The 27,716-nt window shown below is 42.8% G+C and overlaps 1 protein-coding gene across 3 annotated transcripts in view; it reads right to left on the bottom strand.

The window, feature by feature from the left end:
• Positions 1–2,222: 2,222 nt before the first annotated feature.
• Positions 2,223–27,716, bottom strand: part of zbtb40 (zinc finger and BTB domain containing 40) — a 98,228-nt gene continuing 72,734 nt past the window's right edge. Inside the window, exons 14-18 of one of the 3 annotated variants that reach the window (XM_085966782.1) lie at positions 26,008–26,222; positions 20,764–20,926; positions 18,448–18,534; positions 10,701–10,930; positions 2,223–6,634 (exon numbers count right to left, since the gene is read on the bottom strand). In XM_085966782.1, the coding sequence (XP_085822908.1) occupies positions 6,431–6,634; positions 10,701–10,930; positions 18,448–18,534; positions 20,764–20,926; positions 26,008–26,222 (899 nt within the window). In that variant the 3' untranslated portion in view covers positions 2,223–6,430. Of the gene's footprint in view, positions 6,635–10,696; positions 10,931–18,447; positions 18,535–20,763; positions 20,927–26,007; positions 26,223–27,716 lie in introns of all 3 variants that reach the window. The other 2 variants (XM_085966783.1, XM_085966784.1) reach the window with 2 other exon arrangements.

Raw genomic sequence — 27,716 nt, 5'->3', positions numbered from 1 at the left:
TGTGACATAGACTATAAACAGGCAGATTTATTAAACAGGAGGTCTGTCAGCTTGACTCAGTTGATGGCCTTCCCCTCTCGAAAAGTATGTGTTTGTACATACTTTATTGGCTGTAAAGCACTTTGGGATGTTGAGGGTGTAGTAAGGCACTATATAAATGGCAGTTCTTTTTCATTTCTTAAATGGATAAGTGAACACACTGCAGAGTTGCAGTACACAGACTTAACTCTCCCTCCTTGTAAGATAGAAAATAACAAAGTGGCATCAATTACACTAAAGTGCAACATAAACTGGCTCGGTCACAAGCAGTAACCTTCACATAGGGGTTTGTTGCAGACTCTTTCATGTATGTATCTTTGTCTGAGGGCTTCAGTTGGACTAGTCAATGTTAAGACAGGCTGAGGAATATTTTTCACAAAAAAATGCCAAGCAGAAGTGAGAGTGCAACCACTGAGCCACAGCTGACACTCACCTTATAGCGTATTAAACAGAGTGAGGCGAGAGGGCGAGCGTGTGCAGTTTTTCATTTAATGGTAGTTTCAAAAAAAGTTGAATTTTGAATTGAACTATTTATCTCACTTGTTTTGCTGGCAGTTAGAAAAGGTTAATGCTAATCACTTACACTTGCGAGATAGATTCTAATACCAACGAGACAGAGGGTAATAGAAAAAGGCACAGAGAGAAAAGCACTTTATTTCTTCATTCTAATTTGATTTTTTTTTTAATCCAACTCTCAAGCCTGCAATTCATGGATGTCCCAGTCTTTTCCGCCGCGGTATCACTTCTGCAAAACAATTAAGAGGTTGAAACATGGCAGGGAGTTCTTAGAACGTCTGGCATGTGCTAGGCTGCAGTTGGCACTGTTCTGACTGCTGCAGCATTTGTCCTCAATGGTTGAGGTAGTTCTATTTGATGCCAGCTGATCCTCGCACAATACACTGGGTCAATCGCAGTACCCAAGTCACTTTTACTTTGATAACTTGTGCTCTGGTGCTGGGCTGCACGGAAGCAAAGTTTGATAAACAATTACATGCTAGAGGTAGCATGAGTCAGAAGGATCTGATGTCTTCCTCTCAACTTGAGAAGGGGGTGAAATAAGATCTGGCTGGTAGTTTATTTTTTCTCATTTCTTCCCATCTAGCTTGACATGCCAGGCTTGATTCTGTATCTGACCCGGAGCTCTTTCTGTGGTGCATCAAGCAATACCATCAATTCATTCAAGATCTCTTTCCAATCTTAAGTGTTCACAGCAAGCCCTGCCAATCAGTTTTGAACAGGCTGTATGTACATCCCCGCAAATCGTACAATGCAAGCAGCCTATGCAAGGAGATCATGCACGTACCATCTCATTTTGACAGTGACTAATCGAAGGTCAGGTTTTTGCAGCTTGCACCCTTGATCTACTCAGCTTTGTAGAGTGTCATTGGAAAGAAGATTTATGGTCCTTGCTTCTAGGCTCCAGCGTCAAAAGGTGATTCAACCGATAAAGTTGATGCTGCTGCCTCAATACAGCTTGCAAAACATGATGAAAATATGTTCTTAAACTGGACACCGACCAGCATTAGTAACAATGCATCATTTGAAAACGTTAAGTTTAAAAAAAAAGACAACTTTGCAGTGACTTTGCAAATAAGTGTTGGAGATATCCAGCAGCCACAATGAAAGGGCAAAATAGTGCAGAAGAAACTCTGGGTTTGCTGATGGAACATAGTGCTGCTGATGTCAGGAGAAATTGAAGTGAGGCATTTCTGGAACAAGAACTTAAAAGGGCAAATTCCCCGAGGGGCGGTGCAGGTTGCAGTAAGGGCTCCTTTTGAGAGCAGCTGCCTACTGGCTGTGGAGATTGGTGAAATTACCCTTATGTACCCCACACGTGGAACGGGCGCACCCCCAAATGGTTCCGAAGTGGCAGTAAGCTATTATAACAGGCACTGTCTCAGTGGTCTTGTCATTTGAATGGCAGCCCATTATGTGGATGTTCAACAAATAAGAGATTCTTATCTCAAATGTTTATGTATGATGAAATGTTAGTCATGGAAGATATGGTAAATTGAATATAGGGGCTAATTCTGCTAAACAATTTCTCCAAAAGTATACCTGCTGTAATAAAATCTAATATCGAACAACCAGAGGGGGTGATACCTCAGAGTGGAGGTGGAGTAGCAGAACAAATATTTTGCAGATTCAACAAAAGGTTAATAAATCTTACAGAAATCATTACATTATTAGATGTAAATCAATATTTTTATTCATATTGTACATTAAGAAAATTTCTGCATAGTTCTCACTAGGTTTTGAAAACAGTAAATCAGTTCTAAACATGCAATACTGTCTAGGATTCACAGCCCAGTGTGTGGTTTTTGTTTCCCTCTTTTCTGGAGTTTTTTCCCCTCTGATGCAGCTGAAATATTTTAAAATAATAACCCACAAAAAGGGCCATCATGGTGGAAAACTCCATTGAAATCAATCGATCACAATGACCAAACATGCTCTAATAATGGCCACTGTTTGCAATGAGCATTTAATGCAAGCCAGCTATCATTACCTTGGTCACGAGAATATAATAATAAAAAAACAAAATTAGCAAGTGGCTGTTGCCAGATTCCTTGCAGCCTTCATTATGAAGGATATGTATTTCACCTATTTTTTCAAAAATAAACTTGTATTTAAAATGCCTTAACTTATTTCAAGGCTACAGTGAGAACATTTTTCAGGTTATAATATAAATGAATTCTCACACAACCAAACTATTAGTTACACACCTTCACAACACTGTCCTTGGAGTCCTTAGTTTTATTCCATTGCAAACAAACCCACCCATTTCTGCTATGGAACAGGATAAAGAATCAAAATCTCAGTGGTCTTTGACCAAGGAAACATTGGAGAGCATCATGAGGGTGTAAGGATATTTTAATAGTTCAGGCAATGTCTCCCTTTAAGTTATATCAATATTCTCTGGTTTGACAAGGTTAATGGAGGAGACAGATTAAATTGCATTACTTTGTCCAATGATAACACTTCTGGTTCAGATAGTTGAAAGGCTGCATAAACTTACAACTCCAGTTATAATTGCCTGTCACAATTAAATATCATTCCATGACATCATTACAGACCTGTCTTTTCGATTTGCCTTACAGTATCACATCCAATAGCACCCACTTCATGGGTTGTAAATTTAGTCGACACCATTAAGTTTATTACTTAACATCCTAAATTGATTGGACAAGACATCTCCCAATTTTCATTTCAGATTATTTAGCCATTTGAGTACTGAATGGGGCATCAAGCTTTCAAATTGTCCACACATTTGACACAAATCTGCTCAGAAAAGTGACAAATGGCAGTACAGAGGGAATGAAGCATTTAAGGCTTAGTTAGTAAAACATTAAAAATGTTAGATAAGCTGTCAGGTCAGCCAAGTAATGTCAATAGGTCAGCACAGCTCTCCTATTACATTAACTATTCTCAATGCAAATGTCAGATGAGCATTCCTGCAGTGATCCATTTCTACTTCTGACACACTATTCTCACCACCTCTGTGAAACAGACAGCTCAAATAGTGAAGGATTAAGGAGAGTGTCTGCCAAGAACCGTATATACAAATGCCCAAATTCTATTCCATTTCAGGCTCATCTTCCAGAAAGAAGATAAATCAACACCGACTCTGAGGAAGAAAGTTCTTCATCCCATTTGATGTCATCAATCCACAGTACCAAGCCTCCTGTCTCCTCATTGCAGCACCTACTTCCTTAAAAAAAAAATCTAGTGTTTTCATCTTGGCAAACCTGTCTAAGCCATTGATCACCCCTCCTATAAAGAGGTATGTCCTACTGTCTGCCCTTCATATCCCTGAGCTTTGCCACCTTGTCCTGTTACATTGGTGTATACAAGAATATTGTTTTGCTTTACTTTCTCTTTCTGGTGACCCTGTAAGGTTGAAACTGAGGAGTCCTAGTTCATCCCAAATTGTTTCCTCCAATACCTGGGATTAGCCTCTCCTCTGTATTGCTTCCCATCTATCCTTAAGTCATTCTAATCTGGGGCATTATATCAGTCTACAGTATTCAAAAAAGTAACTATTTAAATTTGCAGATATTAGCTCCACTCTTCCTTTTCTAGTGCATTGTATTTCGACATTACGTCCAATATGATTACCTCATCCACTCTTTCTCTCTCATCCACACAGTACATTGAGCATGTACAATTTTGAAGTGATACTATTGCTTTACAATAGCCTTGTCAGACCAAACCTATAGTCCTGTCACAGTTCTGGGTACCACATCACAAAATGAACATGCATGGGGAAGACTCGGGATGAGGAAAGGCAAGAGAAGGTCAGGTTCTACAGTCAGATAGAAGTAAAGGGGAGAGGGTTCATGGAATGTTAAATGATATAACCTATAAAGCAAGCCAGGAACATTAAACCACAGGACATTAATTTAAATTAGTGAAATGTAAATTTACAACAAATATATTAGGAAGATCTTCTTTACTCAAAGTGTGAGGAATGTTTGGAATAATCTGGCAGTGCTGTAGACACAAAAATATTAAGGAGACTGAAAATATGCTGTGACGGGAGTAAGAGCGCCAGAGGGATGAGCCTTAGGGGCTGGATTACCTCCTCTTAGCCTTGACCTTTCTATGCTCTTCAGGACCAGTTCATAATTAAACCAGCTTGGCTGGATCTACCCGGACAACTAAATGTAGCTTTCAGCAGCAAATGGTCCTTACATGTTAAGAACACACATGGGATCCATATACAATGAACAGAGATACCTACTTCATTTTATCACTCAGTTGCATTTCACGCTGCATAATCCAGCAATTAGAACCAAAACTAATCTGAAATGTTTAAATCTGACTTGGAGCTCATTGTTTGTCACCTTTAGGGTGCACATTACTAATCTGGAAAGTAACATTTGATCACTACTTTGCACACAGATATACGCAAATCAAATCTCATTCGCTGGCCTTAAGTTAAAACATTTAAAATGCTATTCAGAACAATTAACAGCACCTTTTTGTGAATATACTGGCAGGTAATTGAAGGAAAGTAAAAGTGTTTAACAGGATAAAGATGTAAACCGCCATAAGTAAACTTGAAGTGGATTCGCTCTCGATCAAGTGCCCAGTACTGTAATGAAATTCACGTTCAATCTGGAGTAGAAATTGACTTCTACAGAAGGATTACTTCCAATTGGAATCAGAATGTGATCAAATCGAAAGGATTTGCACTAGGAATATGTTCATTTTACTAAGTAATAGGATGCAGATATCAAAGTACGTGCAATGAATCTGTACTGCAAGTCTGGAAATGTAACTATTGCTGAACATGGATCCAAACCGGAGAAGTAAAGGGAGTCGATTTCACTCATGCAAACAGCAGATCAATTCCTCTTAATTTTACTGCATAGATGCAAAATGGTAAAGAAATGCAGCCAGTTATTTTATTTATTATAGATAGATATATAAGGACTGGTCTGTTAAAACTGGTTTGGCTATGCCCTTTAGTTTATTCAATGGATCAGTTGTAAATATCACTGAAGTCTCTTGTACTTTGTACAAGCTTTGCAACACATTCGGGCAGCCAGAGACTGTACTGGAGTAGTGATCTTTAAAGCGGTGTAAACATTGGTGTAAACGTGGTCCCTGTTTTGTACCGCTTTTATAAACCGGCCGTGAGAAATAACACAAGCTATCCTGATTAATCCAGTCATTTTTGTGTACTGCTCAAATTCATCAGGTTAATCAGGAAAATTAATATCCGTATTCTTTATTCTCCCCTTGTTCTGCTCTGTCTGCAGCAGATACACACTAGAATACACTTGTATAGCTGCAATATCAGGGGGCAGCCAGTGCCCAAGGGCCCACACAGTAATGGTCAGCAGAGTATTCAACACACCTTTCCAGCAGATGCCCAGAGCCCAGGCTTATTATACTGCTCCCTACCACCGGAATGCCAAAACCAATTTAGTGGCTCCCCCCACTGTACTGAGCGACCTTAGCATGGACCATTGGTTGAACCTCGGGTCATCCTGGTCTGTAAGGTTCACCATTCATTCAGCCATCGGGAGAATCTCTTCGCACATCCTCAGCTATTGTGTAAGGAACTGTGGCTGTATGAAAGGAATGGGGTACGAGGTTGAAAGGGATCATTCAGTGGGCTCACTGCAGCTTCAGCTCAACAACTTCCATTGTAATAAAAGCTACTGTGTCATGACAAACATTCAGGAGTTAGTAGATATTTGTATTGATTTAAGTTTCTAAACTTATATTAAAACCGTTGTTGAAACAAAGCACTCAAATGAGATCTAAAGTTGATATGATCTGTGATCATAAATTAGATTGTAAAGAAAAATGTTCTCTTCATATTACTGAAAGCCTTGGGAGTTGTGTTTAGAACGTTCTCTATTTATAAACACACTGTTTTTCATGGGGTCTCTCCACAGATGAGTGTCACAGTCCCATCTAGCAAGTCATCCACATTCAGAGCCACAATTTCATGCGGTCCTGAGGAACTGTTTTGGGAATTGGGCAATGCCACAAACAGCTGCGATCCCACACCGCTGAGATGAGTCTCCTCCAGGGATATGACCTGTTCAGCCGCAGTCATTTGTTCGGATGCTTGGATAACCTAAATTTAAACAGAAAGTACCCAGCATGACAAACTCAATACTGTAATATAAAACATAGAAACATAGAAGATAGGAGCAGGAGTAGGCCATTCGGCCCTTCGAGCCTGTTCTGCCATTTAATAGATCATGGCTGATCATCCAAATTCAGTACCCTGTCCCTGCTTTCTCTCCATATCCCTTTAGCCTTAAGAAATATATCTAACTCCTTCTTGAATATATTTAATGAATTGGCCTCAACTGCCTTCTGTGGTAGAGAATTCCACAGGTTCACCACTCTCTGGGTGAAAAAAATTCCTCCTCGTCTCAAAACAGAAAGCAAAATACTGCAGGTACTGGAAATCAGAACCAAAAACAGAAGATGCTCCAATGAACAGTTCATGAGGAGTCAAGCTGTCCATCTGTAACGTCTCCCGGTTCTGATGAAGGGCCATGGACCTGAAACATTAACCCTGCCTTCCTCTCTCCACAGATGCTGCCTGATCTGCTGAGTGTTTCCAACACTTTTTTATTTCAGTACTATATTAAACTGTTTCAACATTTGCACGTAAAATTTAAGATGCCCAGATGTGTTGTTCAACTGACCCTTCCTCCCGCTCTCCAAATTCTTCCATGACCTTCACCCAAAACACTCAATTTATTTCGTGCATCTTACTTTGAAATATCCCCAACCACACCCACCAATGTAACATGAAGCTAAGGGTGGTGGTGAATGGATGTTTTTCAGACCCTCCTGGAAAAAGTTTCTCCCTATCTACTCATAACCCCTCATAATTTTGAACACTCTGTTAAATCTTCCCTAACCACCTCTGCTCTAAGGAGAACAATCCCAGCTTTTCTAGTCCCTCCACATAGAACCATAGAATAGTGCAGCACAGAAAGAGGCCCTTCGGCCCAGCGCCGGCCATCAAGCCCTGACTATTCTAATCCCATTTTCCAGCACTTGGTCCATAGCCTTGTATGCTTTGGCGTTTCAAGTGCTCATCTAAATGCTTCTTGAATGTTGTGAGGGTTCCTGCCTCTACCACCCTTTCAGGCAGTGAGTTCCAGATTCCAACCACCCTCTGGGTGAAAAAGTTTCTCCTCAAATCCTCTCTAAACCTCCTGCCCCTTACCTTGAAACTATCCCTGCAATTTTTTCTCCAAGTATTTATCCAGGTACCTTTTTGAAGGTTACTATTGAATCTGTATCCACCACCCTATCAGGCAGCGCATTCCAAAACACAACATAACTGAAGACATTGCCCCTCAGTGTTTCGTCTCTTGTTTTCCCATGATTAACATTTATTTTATACACTTTTTGTCTGAAATCATTTCCCGTCATCGCTCTTCACCTACTCAGAAGTACTATAGCAACACACTCATTCCTTCAATAACCGTAACCTCAGTTCATACTATCCCTAGTGCTTCAGTCAAGCAGTATCATTATTTATTTGGACGCAATGCCTTCTCTCGTACATATTCCCTTTCCAAAAACTGCCTGGCTGTCCTGCCCCTTCTGTAAACTCGGTAATCTAGCATTTTAATCAGTCTGTTTCCTGCTTTGAGCAGGTCTTTCACCATTCAATTACTTTTCCTCCAACACTGGTTCCCAATTCTGTAAACTTGTTTCACATGTTCCTCGTCATCAGGATGTTCTACTCAACAGAAGTTCCACTCGACAGCACAGGGCTGTGTTTAAGACGGTGGATTGTTTTAAAATCAGCTGCTGCTCTGAACACCACCTCTGTAACTAGTGGGCCATGGCTGCACAACAGGAAGCATTCTTAGGTGCAGAGGAGACTGCTGCTAAGAAACCTCAATAACCCACCACACCCCGTATTAAATATGGTGTGCTCAACCCTTCAGTCCTTCTTTCGCCAACCAAGCACTTTGTGCCCACCCCTCCTTTAAATCGAGCCATCAGGCCAGGCTCCACTGATTCCAAAGCCTTTTCTTTTCTCCCTCTGACTACATACCTCAGCAGACAGAGGTGATGCAAGGCTTGTGTCAGTGGTAACTGCCTTGGCTCACTGGCACTGAGCCAAGGGCCCCATTGCATACAGTGCTCAGCGTATTGAAGAGCAGACTAACAAGGGACGCAACACCAGGAAGGAACACACACCCAGAATAATCGAAGGAACTTATTTTCTTTAATTGCCAGCAGGTTTTATGCAATGTTTTATATTCAAAGCAGCACTTATCATTTATAAATCTAAGCTATGTACAGTGCCAGTCTGTTATTGGTATTTAATGAAAGCGCTATTACACCAATTATTCAAAGCAGATTTCATTGGAATCCTGCAGTGCATAAATATGTAACATTATACATGCCATCATGCTGATTTTATTTAAGACTCTTGAGTGGGATTTATTTTGGAATATGGCAAAATGCTAACATACAAAGCAGGAGGAGGGCTGCGGAGTCTTCACAGGCTTGGTCTCCTATTAAATCATAATCTCACCTCTGTCATTGACCGTAACGGAGGCAGTACAAACAATTTCTACTGAATTTAAATGTTTTTTCTTCTTGGGAGTTGAGTTTGAGTGGGAAGGAGAGCTGGGCGATGCACGCAGTTCGTTCACTTGTGGCGTGTTTGCAATCATAGAATCTGAGAAACTTACAGCAGAAGGAGGCCATTCGGCCCGTCATGCCTGTGCTGGCTCTTTGAAAGTGCAGTCGTGTTCAGTCCCACATCCCCCGCTTCTTGTCCGTAACCCTGTAAATTTCTCGCCCTCAAGAACCCGTCCAACTCCCTTTTAAAATTATTTATGGAATCAGCTTCCACCACCTTTTCAGGTCGAGCGTTGCAGATCCCGAAAATTCTCACTGAAAAACGTTTCTCCTCATCTCCCCTCTAGATCTTTTGCTAATGATTTTGAATCTGTGACCTCTGGTTATTGGTCCACTCGCCAGAGAGAATAGTTTTTCTCTCTCTACTCTATTAAATCCTCTCATCATCTTACAAACCTCTATTAGGTCACCTCTTAACCTTCTCTGTTCTAAGGAGAACAGCCCTAACTTTTCCAACCTCTCCTCATAACTGAAGTCCCACATCCCTGGTAACATCCTGGTAAACCTCCTCTGCACCCGTTCTAAGGCCTTTACATCTTTCCTGAAGTGTGGGGCCCAGAATTGTCCACAATACTCCAGCTGAGGCCTAACCAGAGATTTATAAAGTGCAGGAGGGTCAGTAACCAGAAGACACAGGTTTAAGATAATTGGCAAAAAAATCCAAGGGGGAAATGAGGAGGGGTTTTTTTATGCAGCGAGTTACGATCTGGAATGCACTGCCTGAAAGGCAATAGTAACTTTTAAAAGGGAATTGGATATATAGTTGAAAAGGAAAAAAATGCAGGGCTAGGGGGAAAGAGCAGGGAAGTGAGACTAATTGGAGAGCTCTTTCAAAGAGCCGGCACAGGCACGATGGGCCAAATGGCCTCCTTCTGTGCTGTATGATTCTATTAATGCATGTTTCCAGAGATGGTGCATGATTGTTGCATCAGTCAAATTTATCAAACAACCATCATGGTCTGAGGCCGTTTTTGGATTTCATCTTTAGTAATGGTCCTGCTAAAGCAGTGGATCATTCAGGATCCAGTGATCATGATATCAATAGATTTAAGTGTATGCAAAAAATAGGCTGGTATAAGTGTAATAGACTTTAACAGAGCGGACTTCAAGGAGATTGGTTAAAAAGTTCATTAGAACATATTAGTTGGGCTATGTACAGCAGAAAAGTAGTAAGTATTTAAGGAACTGTTAAGGCATTCAAAATTCATTCTAGCAAATCAAAACTAATTAAAGGACAATGGAAGTCAACTTGGTTAACTAGGGATTTAAATACAAGTGTTAGGGATAAGTAGGAAGATTTTAAAATACTGAAGGAACCTGGTAGAGAGGGATTTGGTAACATTATGGAAGGCAGGTAAAAGCAGGTTAAAATACAGCAGCCAAAAGAAACATTGAGGAATATAGCGGTGGGACAAAAAGGCAGTCGTCCACTTAAAAATCGCAGAGGGAAGCAGAGCTATTAACGTATGCACTTAAGACTTCCAATGCCCATTTTTGCCAGTCCCAATACCTGCCTGGACGTTTACCATTTGGGCTGCTTCCTGAACATTCGCGAACAGTATTCCAGCATGCTTGCTCCTCTGATGCTCTTCCAAGTCCTGCTGGGAGTTGAACAGCTGGCCACAATCCCCACACAGATAGGTGCTGGTTTGCTGAGTTAAATGTTCTGTGCTCAAATGATGATGCAAAGCTCCCGGAAATCTGAACGTCGACGGGCAGTGCGAACATTTAAATGGATGGATTCCTGAAAGAAAATTCCACACTTATTGCAAGTCAGTTGAAACACTGAGCACAAGTCAATATGCAGCAAATTAAGTTCTGTCTACTTGTTAAATGTTTCTCTGCAAGGAAACACATCGGTATTACAGTGAAGGGTGAAATAGAACAGCCACGTCAAAACAGAGTTAGTGAACTTATAGTGTAACTAGTTCAACAGTATGTGCCATTCTAATAACATTAAACTGCGATTGCACCATACATTTTACACTCCAAACAGCTTTATTAATTCCATCGGATAAGGTCCCGATGAGGACACACACCCAGGTTAGAATTGCGGAATATTCAGCCTGTTATCGAAGTACACACACTGTATTGATTAGTGTACCAAGGTATTAAGGGGTCATAGATTTTGAGAGTTCATTTGACCCTTTAAGCTAATATCACAGAATGTTTCTGGAATCAGACACATTCTTGGCTTGTGGTTATCATGGAGAGAAGTGCCAATTATGAGCAATGTCAGATTACCGACTGCAGGCATGGTCCTCTAACGTTTGGAACGTGGTTCAATCTCCATGCTGAGCACTTCAATACTGCCCCACTGTGCAGATGTTTTGGTGAACTGTTCCTCACCAGCTCACTGTCTAAGACCTCTCCTGAATCGCACCCTTAATTCAACGACTGAAGGAACAAGCATAGACATCCCAACAGAAACAAAAGGCGGCAAACAGGTACAACGATTTAATTTTTTTTAGTAACAGCACCAAGCAGCACTCGACCAGGAACAGAACTGGGGTGGGAGGTTGAGGACGCAGAAAGGGGGAGAGTTTTGTATGTGAAGATTGACATCCATAGAGTAATCTAATATTATTTCTCATTTGTTCAACCTTGACATGCAAATGTAATTATTACAAGTAGTATTGCAGGCTCCCAATGAGTGGCAGAATCTGTACTGCAGCTGGGACTCTTCTTGATATATAAGAAAACTTACACTGGCTGAACAGTTATTGAACAGGGACCTGAGAGAGAGCTCTAAAAGCAAATCATTTAACTGAAGCTTATTGTGGTAGCTGTCACAGTCTGAAAATCTACCACTGCCAGCAGACACTATGTGAGCACCTTGAATGCCAATGCAGCAACTTTGCATCAGTAATGAATCTGCTCCATGTGGAACTTTGAGAATTTTCTGTAAGACCCTCGAATCTCAGTCTGAAAGTCTAGATCTTTTCAAATCCACAGCTGCCAGCCAATCTCTGGATGCATCACCTGACTTAGTTTAGATGCAGTTACCATCTTGAACTTTGACTTCACAATGGAGTAGATTAAAACTTTTAGGTCCATGGAGAATGACAGAAATTACACACACAGAATCAGGCCACTCGACCCAACCAGCCTGTGTTGATGTTTATTCTCCACACAAGCAGTGGTCCTAACCCTATTTGCCTGCTCTGTTCCATATCATTTTATTCTCCTTTCCATCAACTACCAATTGACCCATTCTTATGTTGACATGGTCTCTGCTGCACTCACTAACCCCCGAGGTGCATTCCACAGCCTCACAACCCTCGGTGTGAAAACATTTCTCCCGTTCTCTGTCCTAAATCTCAGACATTTAATCTTATATTGAAAAAGAAAATATTGCAGATGCTGGAAATCTGAAATAAAAACAGAAAATGCAGGAGAAACTCAGCAGGTCAAGCAGCATCTGTGAAGAGAGAAACAGAGTTAACGTTTCAGGTCGATGACCTTTCGTCTTATATTCAGGTCCCCTTGTTCTAGACCCTCAATCACTAGAAACTGTCTCTTTCTATCTATTATGCCCCATTCCCATGAAATCACCCCCTAATTTCCTTGGCTCGAGTAAAAACAGCCCCAGTTGAAGAACATAAGAATATCCTTTATCCGAACTTCCGAAAACCGAAAACCTTTAAAAACCGAAAGTTTTTTCGTTCAGCGTAAGTCGTGCGCACGACATGACCAGAGTGGCGCACGACTTACGCTACCCCCGCCGACCCCGACCCCCGACAAATTTCCCAGTCTTATAAAATACCTTCTGAAATCCGAAATTTTCCGAAAACCGAAACACGGCTGGTCCCGAGGTTTTCGGATAAAGGATAGTCTACCTGTAATAGGAGTATGGGTAGGCCATAAGGCCCCTCGAGCCTGCTCCGCCATTCAATAAGATCATGGCTGAACTTCTAGATCAACTCTACTTTCTCGCGCTATCCCGATATCCCTTGATTCCCTTAGTGCCCAAAAATCTATCGACCTCTGTCTTGAATATACTCATTGACTGAGCACCCACAGCCCTCTGGGGTAGAGAATTCCAAAGATTCCAAACCCTCGGCGTGAAGAAATTTCTCATCAATCCTAAATGGCCGACCCCTTATCCTGAAACTGTGCCCCCTAGTTCTGGAATCTCCAGCCAGGGGAAACAGCCTCTCAGCATCCACCCTGTCAAGCCCTCTCAGAATTTTATATATTTCAATGAGATCACCTCTCATTCTTCTAAACTCGAGAATATAGGCCCATTCGTCTCAATCTCTCCTCATGGGACAGCCCTCTCATCCCAGGAATCAATCTAGTGAACGTTCGTGGCACCCCCTCTAAGGCAAGTATATCCTTCCTTAGGTAAGGAGACCAAAACTGTACACGTCTTTCTTCAGATTTGTATTTCCCCGTGCCAGGCTGCACCCTAATGAATCAGTGTTGTACACTCTCTATTGGCTCAACATCCTTCCTATAATGTGGAGCCCAAAACTGCAACCAGTAATCCAACTGTGGTCTTACTAAGGGAGGTGCTCCGGTTTCCTCCCATAGTCCAAAGATGTGCGGGTTAGGTTGATTGGCTATGATAAATTGACCCTTAGTGTTAGGGGGATTAAATACGTGGGGTTACAGGGATAGGGTGGGACATGTGTTGGTGTAGGGGTTATGGGGATCGGGTGGGATATGTGTCGGTGCAGGCTCGATGGGCCGAAATGGCCTCTATCTGCACTGTGGGCTTTCTGTGATTTCTGTGATTCACCACCATATCTCAACATTTATATTCTATACCTCTTGCTATTAAATCCAGTATTCCATTAGCTTTTTTTGGTGGCCTTATCCATTTGAGATGCTGCTTTTAATGTCTTGTGAACTTAAACCCCCAAATCCCTCGCTCTTCCTTATCAGTTTTCCCCCCAAAGTATAATTATTACATTGCCTACATTACAACATTGACTACACTTCAAAAGTACTTCATTGGTTGTAAAGTGCTTTGGGACTTCCTGAAGCCGTGAAAGGCGCTATATAAATGCAAGTCTTTCTTTTGCCCATTGCAAAACCTTCCTCATCAATCTCCCTTTGCAGTTTCATTTGGCCCTCAATTATTTACTATGCCTCCTATTTTAGCATCATCTGCAAATGTTGAATGCCACTCTCTCTAACCCTATATCCAAATTATTGATGTATACACAGTGAGCAAAGGTGGTCCCAGGGCAGAACCCTGTGGTACATTGCTATCCACTTCCAACCACTAAGAAACTGCCCTTAAATCCTACTCTCTCTATCCTCCCTTCTAATCAGTTTTGATCAAATTTGTTTTAGACAGAGCTCCATTAGAAAGCAGCAAGGATTCCAGAACATAGGGCTCCAATCACAGAGTAGAGACTCACAGAGCTGAACTTATTTTCATTGGGGGGGGGGGGGGGGGGGGGGGGGAAAAGATTAAGAGGGTGACATAATCCAGATCTCAAAATGCTACGGCACACAGATGGTGTAGATGCACGCCAGCTAATTGACTTTACTTTCAGCACTGAGCTCGAGGACAAGGTTTAAAATGAACAAGTCTCAAGTGGGACAAGAAGTTTGTGGATATGTAAAAGACTCCAAGCAAAAGCAGTTGATGCTGACATAATTAGCGCCTTAAGAAATAGAGAACTAAAGAAATGTCTGTCAGGGAATGGAGTTGGTAGAGATTCCTGTGCATTGGGACAGGGAATGTCGTCCAGAGGAGATGGAATGACGGACAAATATTGTGGATTTCTGCTCATTAACTTTAACGAGTGTAGTGTTTATGCAGAACTTTGCTTCAGAAGATGAAATAGGTGCGGTAGACTTTATGACAGGTAGATTTAGGTAGTCTGTGGAAAGAACAGGCTTGGTGGTCAAAGGTCCTTTTTCTAATCCGAAGCTCCCTGGTGTCGTCTTATGTCAAAGCACACGTGGTGCAGGCTCAAACACTGACTATCCTTCAATTCACAGTTTTGGAAACGAGTCTTCCTGTTCTTATCAAACAGATTCTTGGAATGGAGAGTGAGGAGGGGAAAGTCACTGGAAGTAATAATGGCCATTGACAGGTTACAATGTCCCTGATGAATGCACTGACAGCCACACAGCCAGTTTGCACTGTCTATTAAGAAGTTGTTTGCACCCAGGTGCTTGTCATTTGCCAAGTAAGGGATTTGATACTGTGGAAATATAGAAAAAGGGGCAACTATAGATTGCAAGGCTTGCTGAGATATTATATTCGGTCAACTTGGAATTAGAGCTTACCTCAGCAACTAATACCAGACAAGCTGTCAGCAGGTGTAACAACAATGAGGATGTGATAACCAAAACCAGACACAACAATGAGTAAGGGTCGAGAAAAGGCTAGTCCCTATAAGGAGATGGTAACTGTTACTGGGCAAAGACGAGTGTTGATTTGATAACACTGTTAAAGTGGTTAATTAGATAAGAATAACATCGCTGGGGAACTTGTTTACTTAAGTGTATAAATATGCTGCGATTACTGATGATTTTCGGAGTTGCTAGCCTAGCCCTTGACTAGGCACTCTCCCCTTGTGCACAAGTAAAATAAACTAACAATCTGACGGTACTGCTTGTGTGTTAGAGTCTTACTCAGAGTCGAGATTTCGACAATACCACCTGAAAGTTAATGGTACTGAAGTTGAGGTAAGAAATCTTAAGAACTGTTGACTACTCGAATGAAGAATTCAAGTTATGCCACTCCCCCAATTGATTTAGGCAGTTCATACTGGCTAAAGTGAAAGCCAGTGGTGCTGAATATCGACAGCATCTCTGCTACCTCATAAACCAAAGAGGAACACCGAATCACTCCAATGAACAGACTCCTTGAAAAGCAGTCACCATGACATTCAATGCTAAAGCCTTGGTGCCATACTCTGTTTGAAGCCTGCGTGAAATGTCACACACAAGGCTGTGAAACTGACTAAATGTTAGTGTTGCAAAGCCAGAAGTCCTAGTAGACGCGAGTCTGCTTTGAGGTATCTGGTGAAAAGATGGGTACATGGGGCTGATGCCTGAATAAGGAATGAACTTGTTGGCTGTAAGCCTTTTTCTGTTCAAGGTTTTCCAAGGTACCGACTCTATTATTATCAGAGTTGCTCAATATCTAATTCTAATTCTGAACCTTGGATGCCAATCACAAGCACACTTTGCTTGACCTCCACTTTGTGGGGAGTCAGTGCGAGCCCTAGAACTAAAGCAGACAGGACTACAGAAAATTCTGAAATCCCACTGCAAGATGTTCCAGCAGGGCTAACAAAGGATAGCAGTCTAATCAACAGACTCAATTTGAAGTTCCTGGAATTTCTCAAGAAGCAATTTGCTGCTTTAGGATAGGTTTTCACATTGTGAGATGGCTTTTCTAAGATTGAAGCAGTTACTGTATGTAACCATGCCCTGACAAGAGAAAAAACAGGCACGCAGAATAGCTTTCAAAAGCAGGATACTCCTGCCCTCGGGAAGTACCTCAATCCTGAAGTATCTTGTTCCTTTCAAAGAAAAAGGATGATCAAATAAGCTCCACCATGACACCGTCATTAACATGGGAGGCTACAGCAGTACGGTTTAACTTGGCAGCATGAAAATAATGGATGCCGGGGATGTGCTTTTTACATGCAACAGGGTGTAGAACAACGGGACTAGCCTCTCATTATCTTGGTACCAGCACTGGCACTCAAAATATCCACGACTCTCCTCAGTGGGAATGTGTGCTCATTCTATGGTTATGTGTGGGGGGAAAAAATGAAGAATCTATATAAAAAAAACTGAGCTAGTATTCCCTTTTTGTGATTGAATTGGCCCAGGGAACTGTGTAGTATGCCTTTACTTGGATGCTTACTCCTCTAGTGATCTGATGCGATTCCACAGACCAATCATCCATGCCCCTGGAAGCAGTGCTTGGCACCATCACACCAGGCATCTTGCAATTTATTATTGTCTTACTTTGATTTGGTTCCTATATTATTATTGAAATTGCCACGTGTATCTTGTTCTGTATGCAGCCTTCGTCCTACTAACCCTTAGTCCAACCTTCAGCGCCACACACGGCCACACCAGACCTCAACAAGAGTTCCAGTCGTAGCTTCAGCTGTGTACTGCACCCGCCAGCCCACCGCGTCGCTTCCACACAACCCAGGGTATTTCTTTTTACAATAAGTTCCAGCTTAGAGTCTTCTCTCCAATTCACTGCACCCACACTAGCCCGAGTTATTTTTAACCATGCTTTCTCTCCACTTCCTCCAAGCACTGGTTCCGCACCCGTACTAGGTAGATCTCATCTGGGGCCCGGCATAAGCCTCTGCCCAGCTTACAGCATCTTGGGTAATTTACGGGCTCCAAATCAACCCCATGTATCTATATTAATGTACATTGTAAATATATACATGCTCATATATGCTTATAAAATCATAAATGTACGTATTTATACAATACTACTACAATAACTTGCATTTATATAGCACCTTTAACGTAGTAAAAGGTCCCAAGGCGCTTCACAGGAGTGATTATCAAATACAATTTGACACCAAGCCAAGCTTGGTTAAAGAGGTAGGTTTTAAGTAATAAGCATCTGAAAGGTGGAGCGAGAGGTAGAGATGCAGAGGTTTAGGGAGGGAATTCCAGAGCTTAGGGCCCAGGCAGCTGAAGGCACGGCCGTCAATGGTGGAGCGATGAACATCGGGGATGCACAAGAGGCCAGAATTAGAAGGGTGCAGAGATCTCGGAGGGTTGTATTAGAATTCTAATTTTTATATATAATGCGTGTACATTCGATTTCACGTCACCTGTGGTGTATATTCTTTATGATGCACGTGACACACATTTGTTTACTACCGAACATCCACAGATTTATTAGCTTAAGTGATTGCGGTAAGCATGGGGCACAGTTTATCCATCGAACTGGGCGAGGAGCACACTACCATCCTATCCAGGAGCACCGCCCTGGAGACCCACACGTACTGACTGAGGATTGTAACCTTTGCAATCTGGAGCGAAACACTCAAACAGGTAGAATGTTGGGAATTACAAACCAGATTTTACAGTAATCAGAAATTGTACTAGAGTGCATACAACAGCTTAATTTTACATGAAACATAAAACACCAGGCTGAAATATCGCAATGTCGCACTGCATTAAACAGCACAACCAGCAATACAAATACGTTCACTCAAAGATCCAAAAATCCAACATCAGAGCACTTGCCCCTTTATGGGAAATCCAAATGGGTTAACTCTACCCATTTACAGCTTCACATACCTGAGTGTTTGGACTTCATGTGCATGTGCAACAATGCTTGTGTGGCAAAGGCATCTTTACAGTTCTCACACTCCAACATCTTGATATCTACGAGAATAACGTGCAATATTTCATCAACAAAAAAGGCTGGTGGAGTTGGAATTCAATGTTAACGACTGATATTATAGTTTATGTTGCTACCATTGATGCATTCTATACTGAACGCAGTTTAATATTAACTGGTAGTTTATGAGTCAATGGTCAGGGTTTTCCACTTCTGCCATCGCCAGCCTGCGACTTTCCGCCCATTTACTTTAATGATGGGAAAATCATGGGCTGGCGAGTGCAGAAGTGGGAAACCATGGCCCAATATTTACCACTTTTTAAAGAGAACTGTGTACAGGGTAACAACTGATCCGGACTAAATTTACACTCTTCCAATATTGGCAGTCAGTCAGGACATGTTGGACAAATTACAGAGACACACATTCGGGCCAGAATAGGGCTAGGATTCAAATCACTAACATTTTGAAAATAGCACATGGTGTTCAGAACAATTATAGCTACACTTATACGGCAAGTACATTTGCAATATTTACAAAATAATGAAAGGCAATTTGTATTCCAGCTCACACAACCTGCCTCTCATCAGTCAGTTTACAGACTGGTGTTAATCGTCGCCCTGGAAGAGTTTATTTCACTCGCTCCACTATAAAGAGAGGCCCAGCAGCAGTATAATAAACAGCTATAGCTATAGGGGTGAAGAGCAGGAAAGAAGCTACAACAGAAAATAAATTGAACGTATTGCACTTTACAGCCAAATAAGTACCATTATGGCATAATTATACTGAAATCTACACTGGAAAAAACAACCTGGTTCAAACTTCAAAGTCATACTTTGATTTGATACTAAAGTCCAAGGAGATCAAGATAAAGGATGTTGCTTCCCCTCCAAGTTCCTCCTCACTTCTTTCTTCCTCCCCTGGGGTGTGGTTCCACAGCTACTAGCAGCCCCCAGTAACTCATCAAGTCGTATCCTGCTCACACAAGTCTACAGTGCGTGATCACAAGTACGGAGTTGTTGCAGCTGCACCCTAACATATCCTTGTTGGAGATCCATGCACACAGTCTGCTTCAACCAAGAGCACGAATGATTTTGCTGCAACCTCACCTGGTGTATTTAGACCTGCTATTGTGACCCACCATCCCCAAATTGTCGCTACCTTGTCAATTAACACCCCAGACCGGCGATCAAACGTCGGGCTTGCCTCCTCTGTATAGCTATTCACAATATATGTTAATGATCTAGACGAGGGAACAAGATGTAATATCTCCAAGTTTACAGACGACACAAAGCTGGGTGGGCGTGTGTGCTGTGAGGAGGATGCCGAGAAACTCCAGGATGATTTGGACAGGTTGGGTGATTGGGCAGAAGCATGGCAGATGCAATATAACGTGGATAAATGCGAGGTTATCCACTTTGGTGGCAAAAACAGGAAGGCAGATTATTATCTGAACGACAATAGATTGGGAGAAGGGGAAGTGCAACGAGACCTGGGTGTCCTTGTGAACCAGTCGCTGAAGGTAAGCATGCAGGTGCAGCAGGCGGTTAAGAAGGCAAATGGTATGTTGGCCTTCGTAGCGAGGGGGTTCGAGTACAGGAACAAGGATGTCTTGCTGCAGTTGTACAGGGCCTTGGTGAGACCACACCTCGAGTATTGTGTGCAGTTGTGGTCGCCTTATCTGAGGAAGGATGTTCTTGCCATGGAAGGAGTTCAGCGAAGATTCACCAGGCTGATACCTGGGATGGCAGGAATGACGTATGAGGAGAGATTGGGTCGATTGGACTTATACACGCTGGAGTTTAGAAGAATGAGAGGGGATCTCATTGAAACTTATAAAATTCTAACAGGACTAGACAGACTAGATGCAGGAAGGATGTTCCCGATGGCGGGGGAGTCCAGAACCAGGGTCACAGACTAAAGATAAGGAGTAAGCCATTTAGGACTGAGATGAGGAGGAATTTCTTCACCTAGAGAGTGGTGAACCTGTGGAATTCTCTACCACAGAAGGCAGTTGAGGCCAATTCATTAAATATATTCAAGAAAGAGTTAGATATATTTCTTAAGGCTAAAGGGATCAAGGGATATGGGGAGAAGGCAGGGACAGGGTACTGAATTTGGATGATCAGCCATGATCTCATTGAATGGCGGAGCAGGGTCGAGGGGCTGAATAGCCTACTCCTATCTTCTATGTTTCTATGCAGCCCAGTACTAGACCACATGTTCATGCACGGAGATCTGGTGACGTTGCAAAAAACCAGAAAAAAGAAGTTACCTGAATGGTCAGACTTCATGTGCTTATTCAGAGCGGTTATGCTGCCAAAGGACTTCTCACATGCCGAGCACACCAGAGAGGCAAACTTTGGAGAGCGGTGATTTTGTGCAGCAAAGATGTCGGGGTGGTGGGTACGATTATGATACCATAGTCCAGACAGTTGCTGCATAAGAGATCGTAAAAAGTACACATTAGAACAGGAGAAAGGCTAAGAATGAGAAAGGGCAGGCTGGCCTATTGCAGCTAAGCCCTCTAAGGCTCCAGCTCAATCAGCCTCTCTTCCAACTGTATTTTGAACAGTCCTATCTTTAATTTTAACTTACCCGGTTAGTTATTTAAATATTTATCCTGTTCATGAAGAAATTTGATTAAAATCTATACTGGGAAGTAATCTAATTTCACACCGTGAAGGAATATAAACCACAGCCCAAGGAGACCAGTGCAGAGATCCCGTTCCTCCTTCCCCAACTTTCTTTGCTCCTTTCTTGGCTGCTGACTTGGTAATTGCAGTATGGTGGAACCTGCAACAGCTCTATTAAATCTCCCCTTAACCTTCTCTGCAGTATGGTTTATCCCTGGTACCAATCTAGAAAATCTCTTCTGTACCCGCTCCATCCTTCCTAAAGTGCAGTGCCCAGAATTCAACATAATACTCCAGCTGAGGCCCAGTCAGTAATTTATAAATGTTTAGCACAATTTCCTTGCTTTTGTACTCTATTCCTTTATTAATAAGAACATAAGAAATAGGAGCAGGAGTAGGTCATTCGGCCCTTCAAACCTGCTCCGCCATTCAATGAGATCATGGCTGATCATCTGCCTCAACTCCATATCGCCATATCCCTTGATTCCCTTACTAGTCAGAAATCTATCGACTTCTGTTTTGAATATACCCAATGACTGAGCCTCCACAGCCCTCTGGGGTAGAGAATTCCAAAGATTCACCACCCTCTGAGTGAAGAAATTTCTTCTCATCTCAGTCCTGAATGGCCTACCCTTTACCCTGAGGACGTGGCCCCCGGTTCTAGACTCCCCAGCCAAGAGAAACATTCTCCCAGCATCAAGCCCTGTAATAATTTTGTATGCTTCAATGAGATCCCCTCTCATTCTTCTGAATTCAAGAGAATACCTTCGTAGCACTCCCTCTATAGCAAGTATATCCTTCCTTAGGTAAGGAGACCAAAATTGTACACAGTACTCCAGGTGTGGTCTCACCAAGGCCCTATATAATTGGAGTAAGACTTCTTTACTTCTGTACTCAAATCCTCTTGTAATGAAGGCCAGCATACCATTTGCCTTCCAAATGGCTTGCTGCACCTGCACATTCACTTTCAAGGATTCCATATGCTTTTCTAACAGCCTTCTCAACTTGTCCTGCCACCTTCAAAGATTTGTGTACATACACCCCCCAGGTGTCTCGGTTCCTGCACCCCCTTTAAAATTGTACCATTTAGTTCATATACTATAAATGCCACAATTTTGAAAGTGATCAATCAGCAGAGAGACCTTGGTGTCCATATACACAAATTCTTAAAATTGTCAGGGCAAGTTGATAAGGTGGTTAAAAAACCATATGGTTACTTGGATTTATAACTAGAGGAATAGAATATAAAGAGAGATCACGCTAGAACTTTATAAATCACTGGTTAGGCCTCAGCTGGAGTATTGTGGACAATTCTGGGCCCCACACTTCAGGAAAGATGTAAAGGCCTTAGAAAGGGTGCAGAGGAGGTTTACCAGGATGTTACCAGGGATGAGGAGAGGTTGGAAAAGTTAGGACTATTCTCCTTGGAACAGATGTGACCTAAAAAAGAGGTTTTCGAGATGGTGAGAGGTTTTGATAGAGAAACTCTATTCTCTCTGGCGAGTGGGTCCATAACGAGAGGTCACAGATTCAAAATCATTGGGAAAAGATCTGGAGGGGAGATCTGGAACGCTCGACCTGAACAGGTGTTGGAAGCTGATGCCATAAATAATTTTAAAAGGGAGTTGGACGGGTACTGAATGAGGAACTGACAGGGTTACAGACAAAAAGCGAGGATGTGGGACTGAGCACAACTGCTCTTTCAAAGAGCCGGCGCAGGCTCGACGGGCCGAATGGCCTCCTCCTGTGCTGTAAGTTTCTATGATTCGATGATATTCCCTCTCCTCATTCTTCCTACCAAAATGTATCACTGCATATATCTCTGCGTTAAATTTCATCTGCCATATGTCTGCCTATGTCCTCCTGAAGTCTGTTACTATCTTCCTAGTTGTTCACTACATTTCGGAGTTTCGTATCATCTGAAAACTGTGAATTTGTGCCCTGTATACCCAAGTCATTAATATGCATCAAAAGAGCAATGAGCAATTAACCGACCCTCGGGGAACACCACTGTATACTTTCCTCCAGTCTGAAAAACAACCGTTCACCACTACGCTCTACTTTCTGTCCCTTAGCCAATTTTGTATCCATGCTGTCACTGTCCCTCTAATCCCATGGGCTTCAACTTTGCTAACAAGTCTATTATGTGGTACTTTGATAAAGCCTTTTGAAACATCAACCGCACAACTTGATCAAGTTAGTCAAACACTATTTGCGTTTAACAAATCCGTGCCGACTGTCATTTATTTACAGATACTTGTGCAAATGCCAATTAATATTATTCTCTAAAGGTTTCCTCAGTACTTTGAGGTGGAAATATCACATTTTCCTCTTGTAATTAAGGAAATTAAGATTTCTGCAGCTTTAGTCTTTGAATGGCAGGGTCCTCATGTCAGAGAACAAAGATAGGTCCTGAGCCATCAACAGTGAAAATTCAGTAAGATGACTGCATTTGTGTTCAATATTAAGAGTCTTTTTAACTATCCCTTGGCTGGATTTCAAGAGTGCCTTATGGAAGATGTTTTGGGATCTGAATTTATCACACATAGGGCCCTACAACCAATCACGTCTAAGAGGCATCTCTCCTAGGAAAAATCTCAGCGCTCCCGGCTCTGATTCAGCCATCTGTTGGCAGTGTACAAGCTTTGAGGTGTTTTTACTTCATTTTTTATGGGATGTAGGCGTCGCTGGCAAGGCCAGCATTTATTGCCCATCCTTAATTGCCCTAGAGAAGGTGGTGGTGAGCCACCTTCTTGAACCGCTGCAGTCCGTGTGCTGAGGGTACGCCCATAGTGCTGTTAGGGAAGGAGTTCCAGGATTTTGACCCAATGACGATGAAGGATCGGTGATATACTTCCAAGTCAGGATGGTGCGTGACTTGGAGGGGAACTTGGAGGTGGTGGTGTTCCCATACGTCTGCTGTCCTTGTCCTTCTAGGTGGTAGAGGTCGCGGGTTTAAGAGGTACTGCCGAAGAAGCCTTGGTGAGTTGCTGCAGTGCATCTTGTAGATGGCACACACTGCAGCCATGGTACACCGGTGGTAGAGGGAGTGAATGTTTAAGGTGGTGGATGGGCTGCCAATCGAGTTTTGTCCTGGATGGTGTCGAGCTTCTTGAGTGTTGTTGCACTCATCCAGGCAAGTGGAGAGTATTCCATCACACTCCTTACTTGTGCCTTGTAGATGGTGGAAAGGTTTTATGGAGTCAGGAGGTGAGACACACGCCGCATAATACCTAGCTTCTGACCTGCTCTTATTGCCATAGTATTTACGTGGCTGGTCCAGTTAAGTTTCTAGTCAATAGTGACCCCCAGGACGTTGATGGTGGGGGATTCGACAATGGTAATGCTGTTGAATGTCAAGGGGTCGTGGTTAGATGCTCGCTTGTTGGAGATAGTCATTGCCTGGCATTTCTGTGGCACGAATGTTACCTGCCACTTATCAGCCCGAGCCTGAACATCGTCCAGGTCTTGCTGCATGTGGGCATGGACTGCTTCATTATCTGAGGAGTTGTGAATGGCGCTGAACACTGTGCAATCATCAGCGAACATCCCCATTTCTGACCTTATGTTGGCGGGTAGGTCATTGATGAAGCAGCTGAAGATGGTTGGGCCTAGGACACTGCCCTGAGAAACTCCTGCAACGATGTCCTGGGGCTGTGATGATTGACCTCCAACCACCACAACCATCTTCCTTTGTGCTAGGTATGACTCCAGCCAGTGGAGAGGCCCCCCCCCCCCACAATTCCCATTGACTTCAGTTTTACTAGGGCTCCTTGATGCCACACTCGGTCAAGTGCTGCCTTGATGTCTAGGGCAGTCACTCTCACCTTACCTCTGGAATTCAGCTCCTTTGTCCATGTTTGGACCAAGGCTGTAATGAGGTCAGGAGCCAAGTGGTCTTGGTGGAACCCAAAGTGGACATCAGTGAGCAGGTTATTGGTGAGTAAGTGCCGCTTAATAGCACTGTCGATGACACCTTCCATCACTTTGCTGATGATTGAGAGTAGACTGATGGGGCGGTAATTGGCCGGATTGGATTTGTCCTGTTTTTATGTGGACAGGACGTGCCTGGGCAGTTTTCCACATTGTCGGGTAGATGCCAGTGTTGTAGCTGTACCAGAACAGCTTGGCTCAAGACGCGGCTAGTTCTGGAGCACAAGTCTTCAGCACGACAGCCGGAATGTTGTCGGGGCCCACAGCCTTTGCTGTATCCAGTGCGCTCAGCCGTTTCTTGATATCACGTGGAGTGAATCGAATTGGCTGAAGACTGGCTCCTGTGATGGTGGGGACCTCAGGAGGAGGCCGATATGGATCATCCACTCGGCACTTCTGGCTGAAGATGGTTGCAAATGCTCCAGGCCTCTGGGTTACTAGCCCAGTAACATTACCACTATGCTACCGTCCCCCTAGTGTAAGCAACTAATTGTTGAATATGCCAAAATGGATCAATAACTGCTTTGATCTACCAGGTAAACCTGACCCCGAAACTGATCCAAGTCCAGAGAATTTCGCTGCCTTGATCTACCTTGGTTCAAGATTTAAAAGGTGTTTCCTACTTGCCCCAGCATGCACGGGGCACATTCCTGGCAGCATAATGAACAGAGAGATGAAGCTCTTGGAGAAGTTGTAGCAATCCACAGTGTGGCGGCAGTGAGTCAGGTCAGACCTCAAATACTTCATGGGTGAAACAGTGTCCTGACACTTAACTTATTGGGCTTCTTGGGACAAAGCAATCTTATGTGACATGATTTAATTCAGGTATTTCTTATCTATAGTAACTTTCCAGGCCACTGTCACTAACAATGATCAAAACACATGCAACCCCAAAAAGTTGGAACATGGTTCAATGTTTAGTTCTGAGAATCTGTGTCCAAAGTTCCTACCTGATAAGCTTTATCACATATTTCACAGTTATAGGGTTTCCCACCAATATGCGTGACCATGTGCCTTTCGAGAAGTGACGGTGCACTAAAGTTCTTGCCACAGATGTCGCAGGGATTGTACTCGGGAGGATGCACTTCCTGGATGTGCTTTTTATGCTCCTCCAGAGTTGGAAAACTCATCCGGCACTTCTGACAGTCATACGGGTCTTCAACATCTGCATAGATCAGAAAATACCTTACAGGAAACTCTTTTTTATCCGGCACCGACGGGACCGGTGTGGTGCCGGTTTATCAAAAAGTCTGGATTACAGAGAGGTATAGTTAAAAGGTACAAGAGCCCCGTACACAGCAACAAATCCAGGCTTCCCTGTTGCTTAGCAACAAGTGCAGGAACCCCAGCCACAGACCAAGCATCCCTGTTGCTTAGCAACAAGTGCAGGAACCCCGATTACACAGCCACAGATCCAGGAACGGCCACTAATATGAAGTAAAACTTACCTGAACCTATTCCTGAATTTTGCCGGTTAACAGAGATTTCCGGTTATTTAGGTGCCGGTAAATCGAGAGTTTCCTGTATTGACATCAGTTAATTCAGTGTACACTACTAAACTGGTACCAAAATATACTGTCCCAATGGAGAAGCATTTTCAAGTAATTTACAAGAGAGGTGTCGGTACCATTAAGCAATTGCTCAAAAAGGCCACTAACGTGGAGAGACAGAATCTCTTGTTCGGAGTTGGTGTGGTTTAATAGTTGAGCATTTAGATCGGTTTTACAGCACATTGGGCTTATCACACAGGTTTTCAATATCCATTAATGATTTTTTTTAAGTCAACATGCAATCCCCATCCAATTACAATGATAAAGTATGGTTTGTAAACCAGCAGAGAAACGTCTTGCTTTATAAAGCATGCTTTGCTTTGAAAATAGTTTCCCAGCCAAACTTGACAACACAATCACAAAATACAATTAACAATGGAACTTCACTCAACTCGTTTCATGGAGCTCAAACACCTCTTAATTTCAAACAGTTAATTTATAGACTCTGAAATACACTCCGCACCAACAATAGCAAGAAAGACTTGCATTTACATAGCTCCTTGCACGACCACCGGACGCCCCAAAACGCTTTACAGTCAATGAGTACTTTTGAAGTGTAGCCACTGTTGTAATGTAGGAGCCATGGCAGCCAAATTGCACACAGCAAGCTCCCACAAACAGCAATGTGATAATGACCAGATAATCTGTTTTTGTTGTGTTGATTGAGGGATAAATATTGGCCCCAGGACACCGGGGATAACTCCCCTGCTCTCCTTTGAATTAGTGCCATGGGATCTTTTATGTCCACCTGCGAGAGCAGGCGAGCCCTCGGTTTAATGTCTCATCCGAAAGTCGACACCTCCGACACTGGAGTGTCAGCCTAGATTTTTGTGCTCAAGTCTCTGGAGTGGGACTTGAATCCACCTTCTGACTCAGAGGCGAGGGTGCTGCCCACTGAGCCACAGCTGACACACTAGCAGCACATTAGACGGCACAAACTAACAGGCCAGGAGGTCAGCTGGCCACCACAATGTACAACTGTTAGATTAGGTGAAGTTTCGAACAGTACTATTATGAAGCTGAGGGAAGTGAGGAAATAAACTTTGTTCTAACACCCATCTAACTACAAAGCGCGAACTCGCAATTTCAAAGACTTTGGCCCCGATATT

Source organism: Somniosus microcephalus, chromosome 25 (assembly GCF_052327205.1).
Source record: "Somniosus microcephalus isolate GS21.2 chromosome 25, FLI_Smic_1.0, whole genome shotgun sequence".
NCBI lineage: Eukaryota > Metazoa > Chordata > Chondrichthyes > Squaliformes > Somniosidae > Somniosus > Somniosus microcephalus.
The sequence above is the reverse complement of the archived record's forward strand: the minus strand, read 5'-3'. Positions and strand labels throughout refer to the sequence as shown.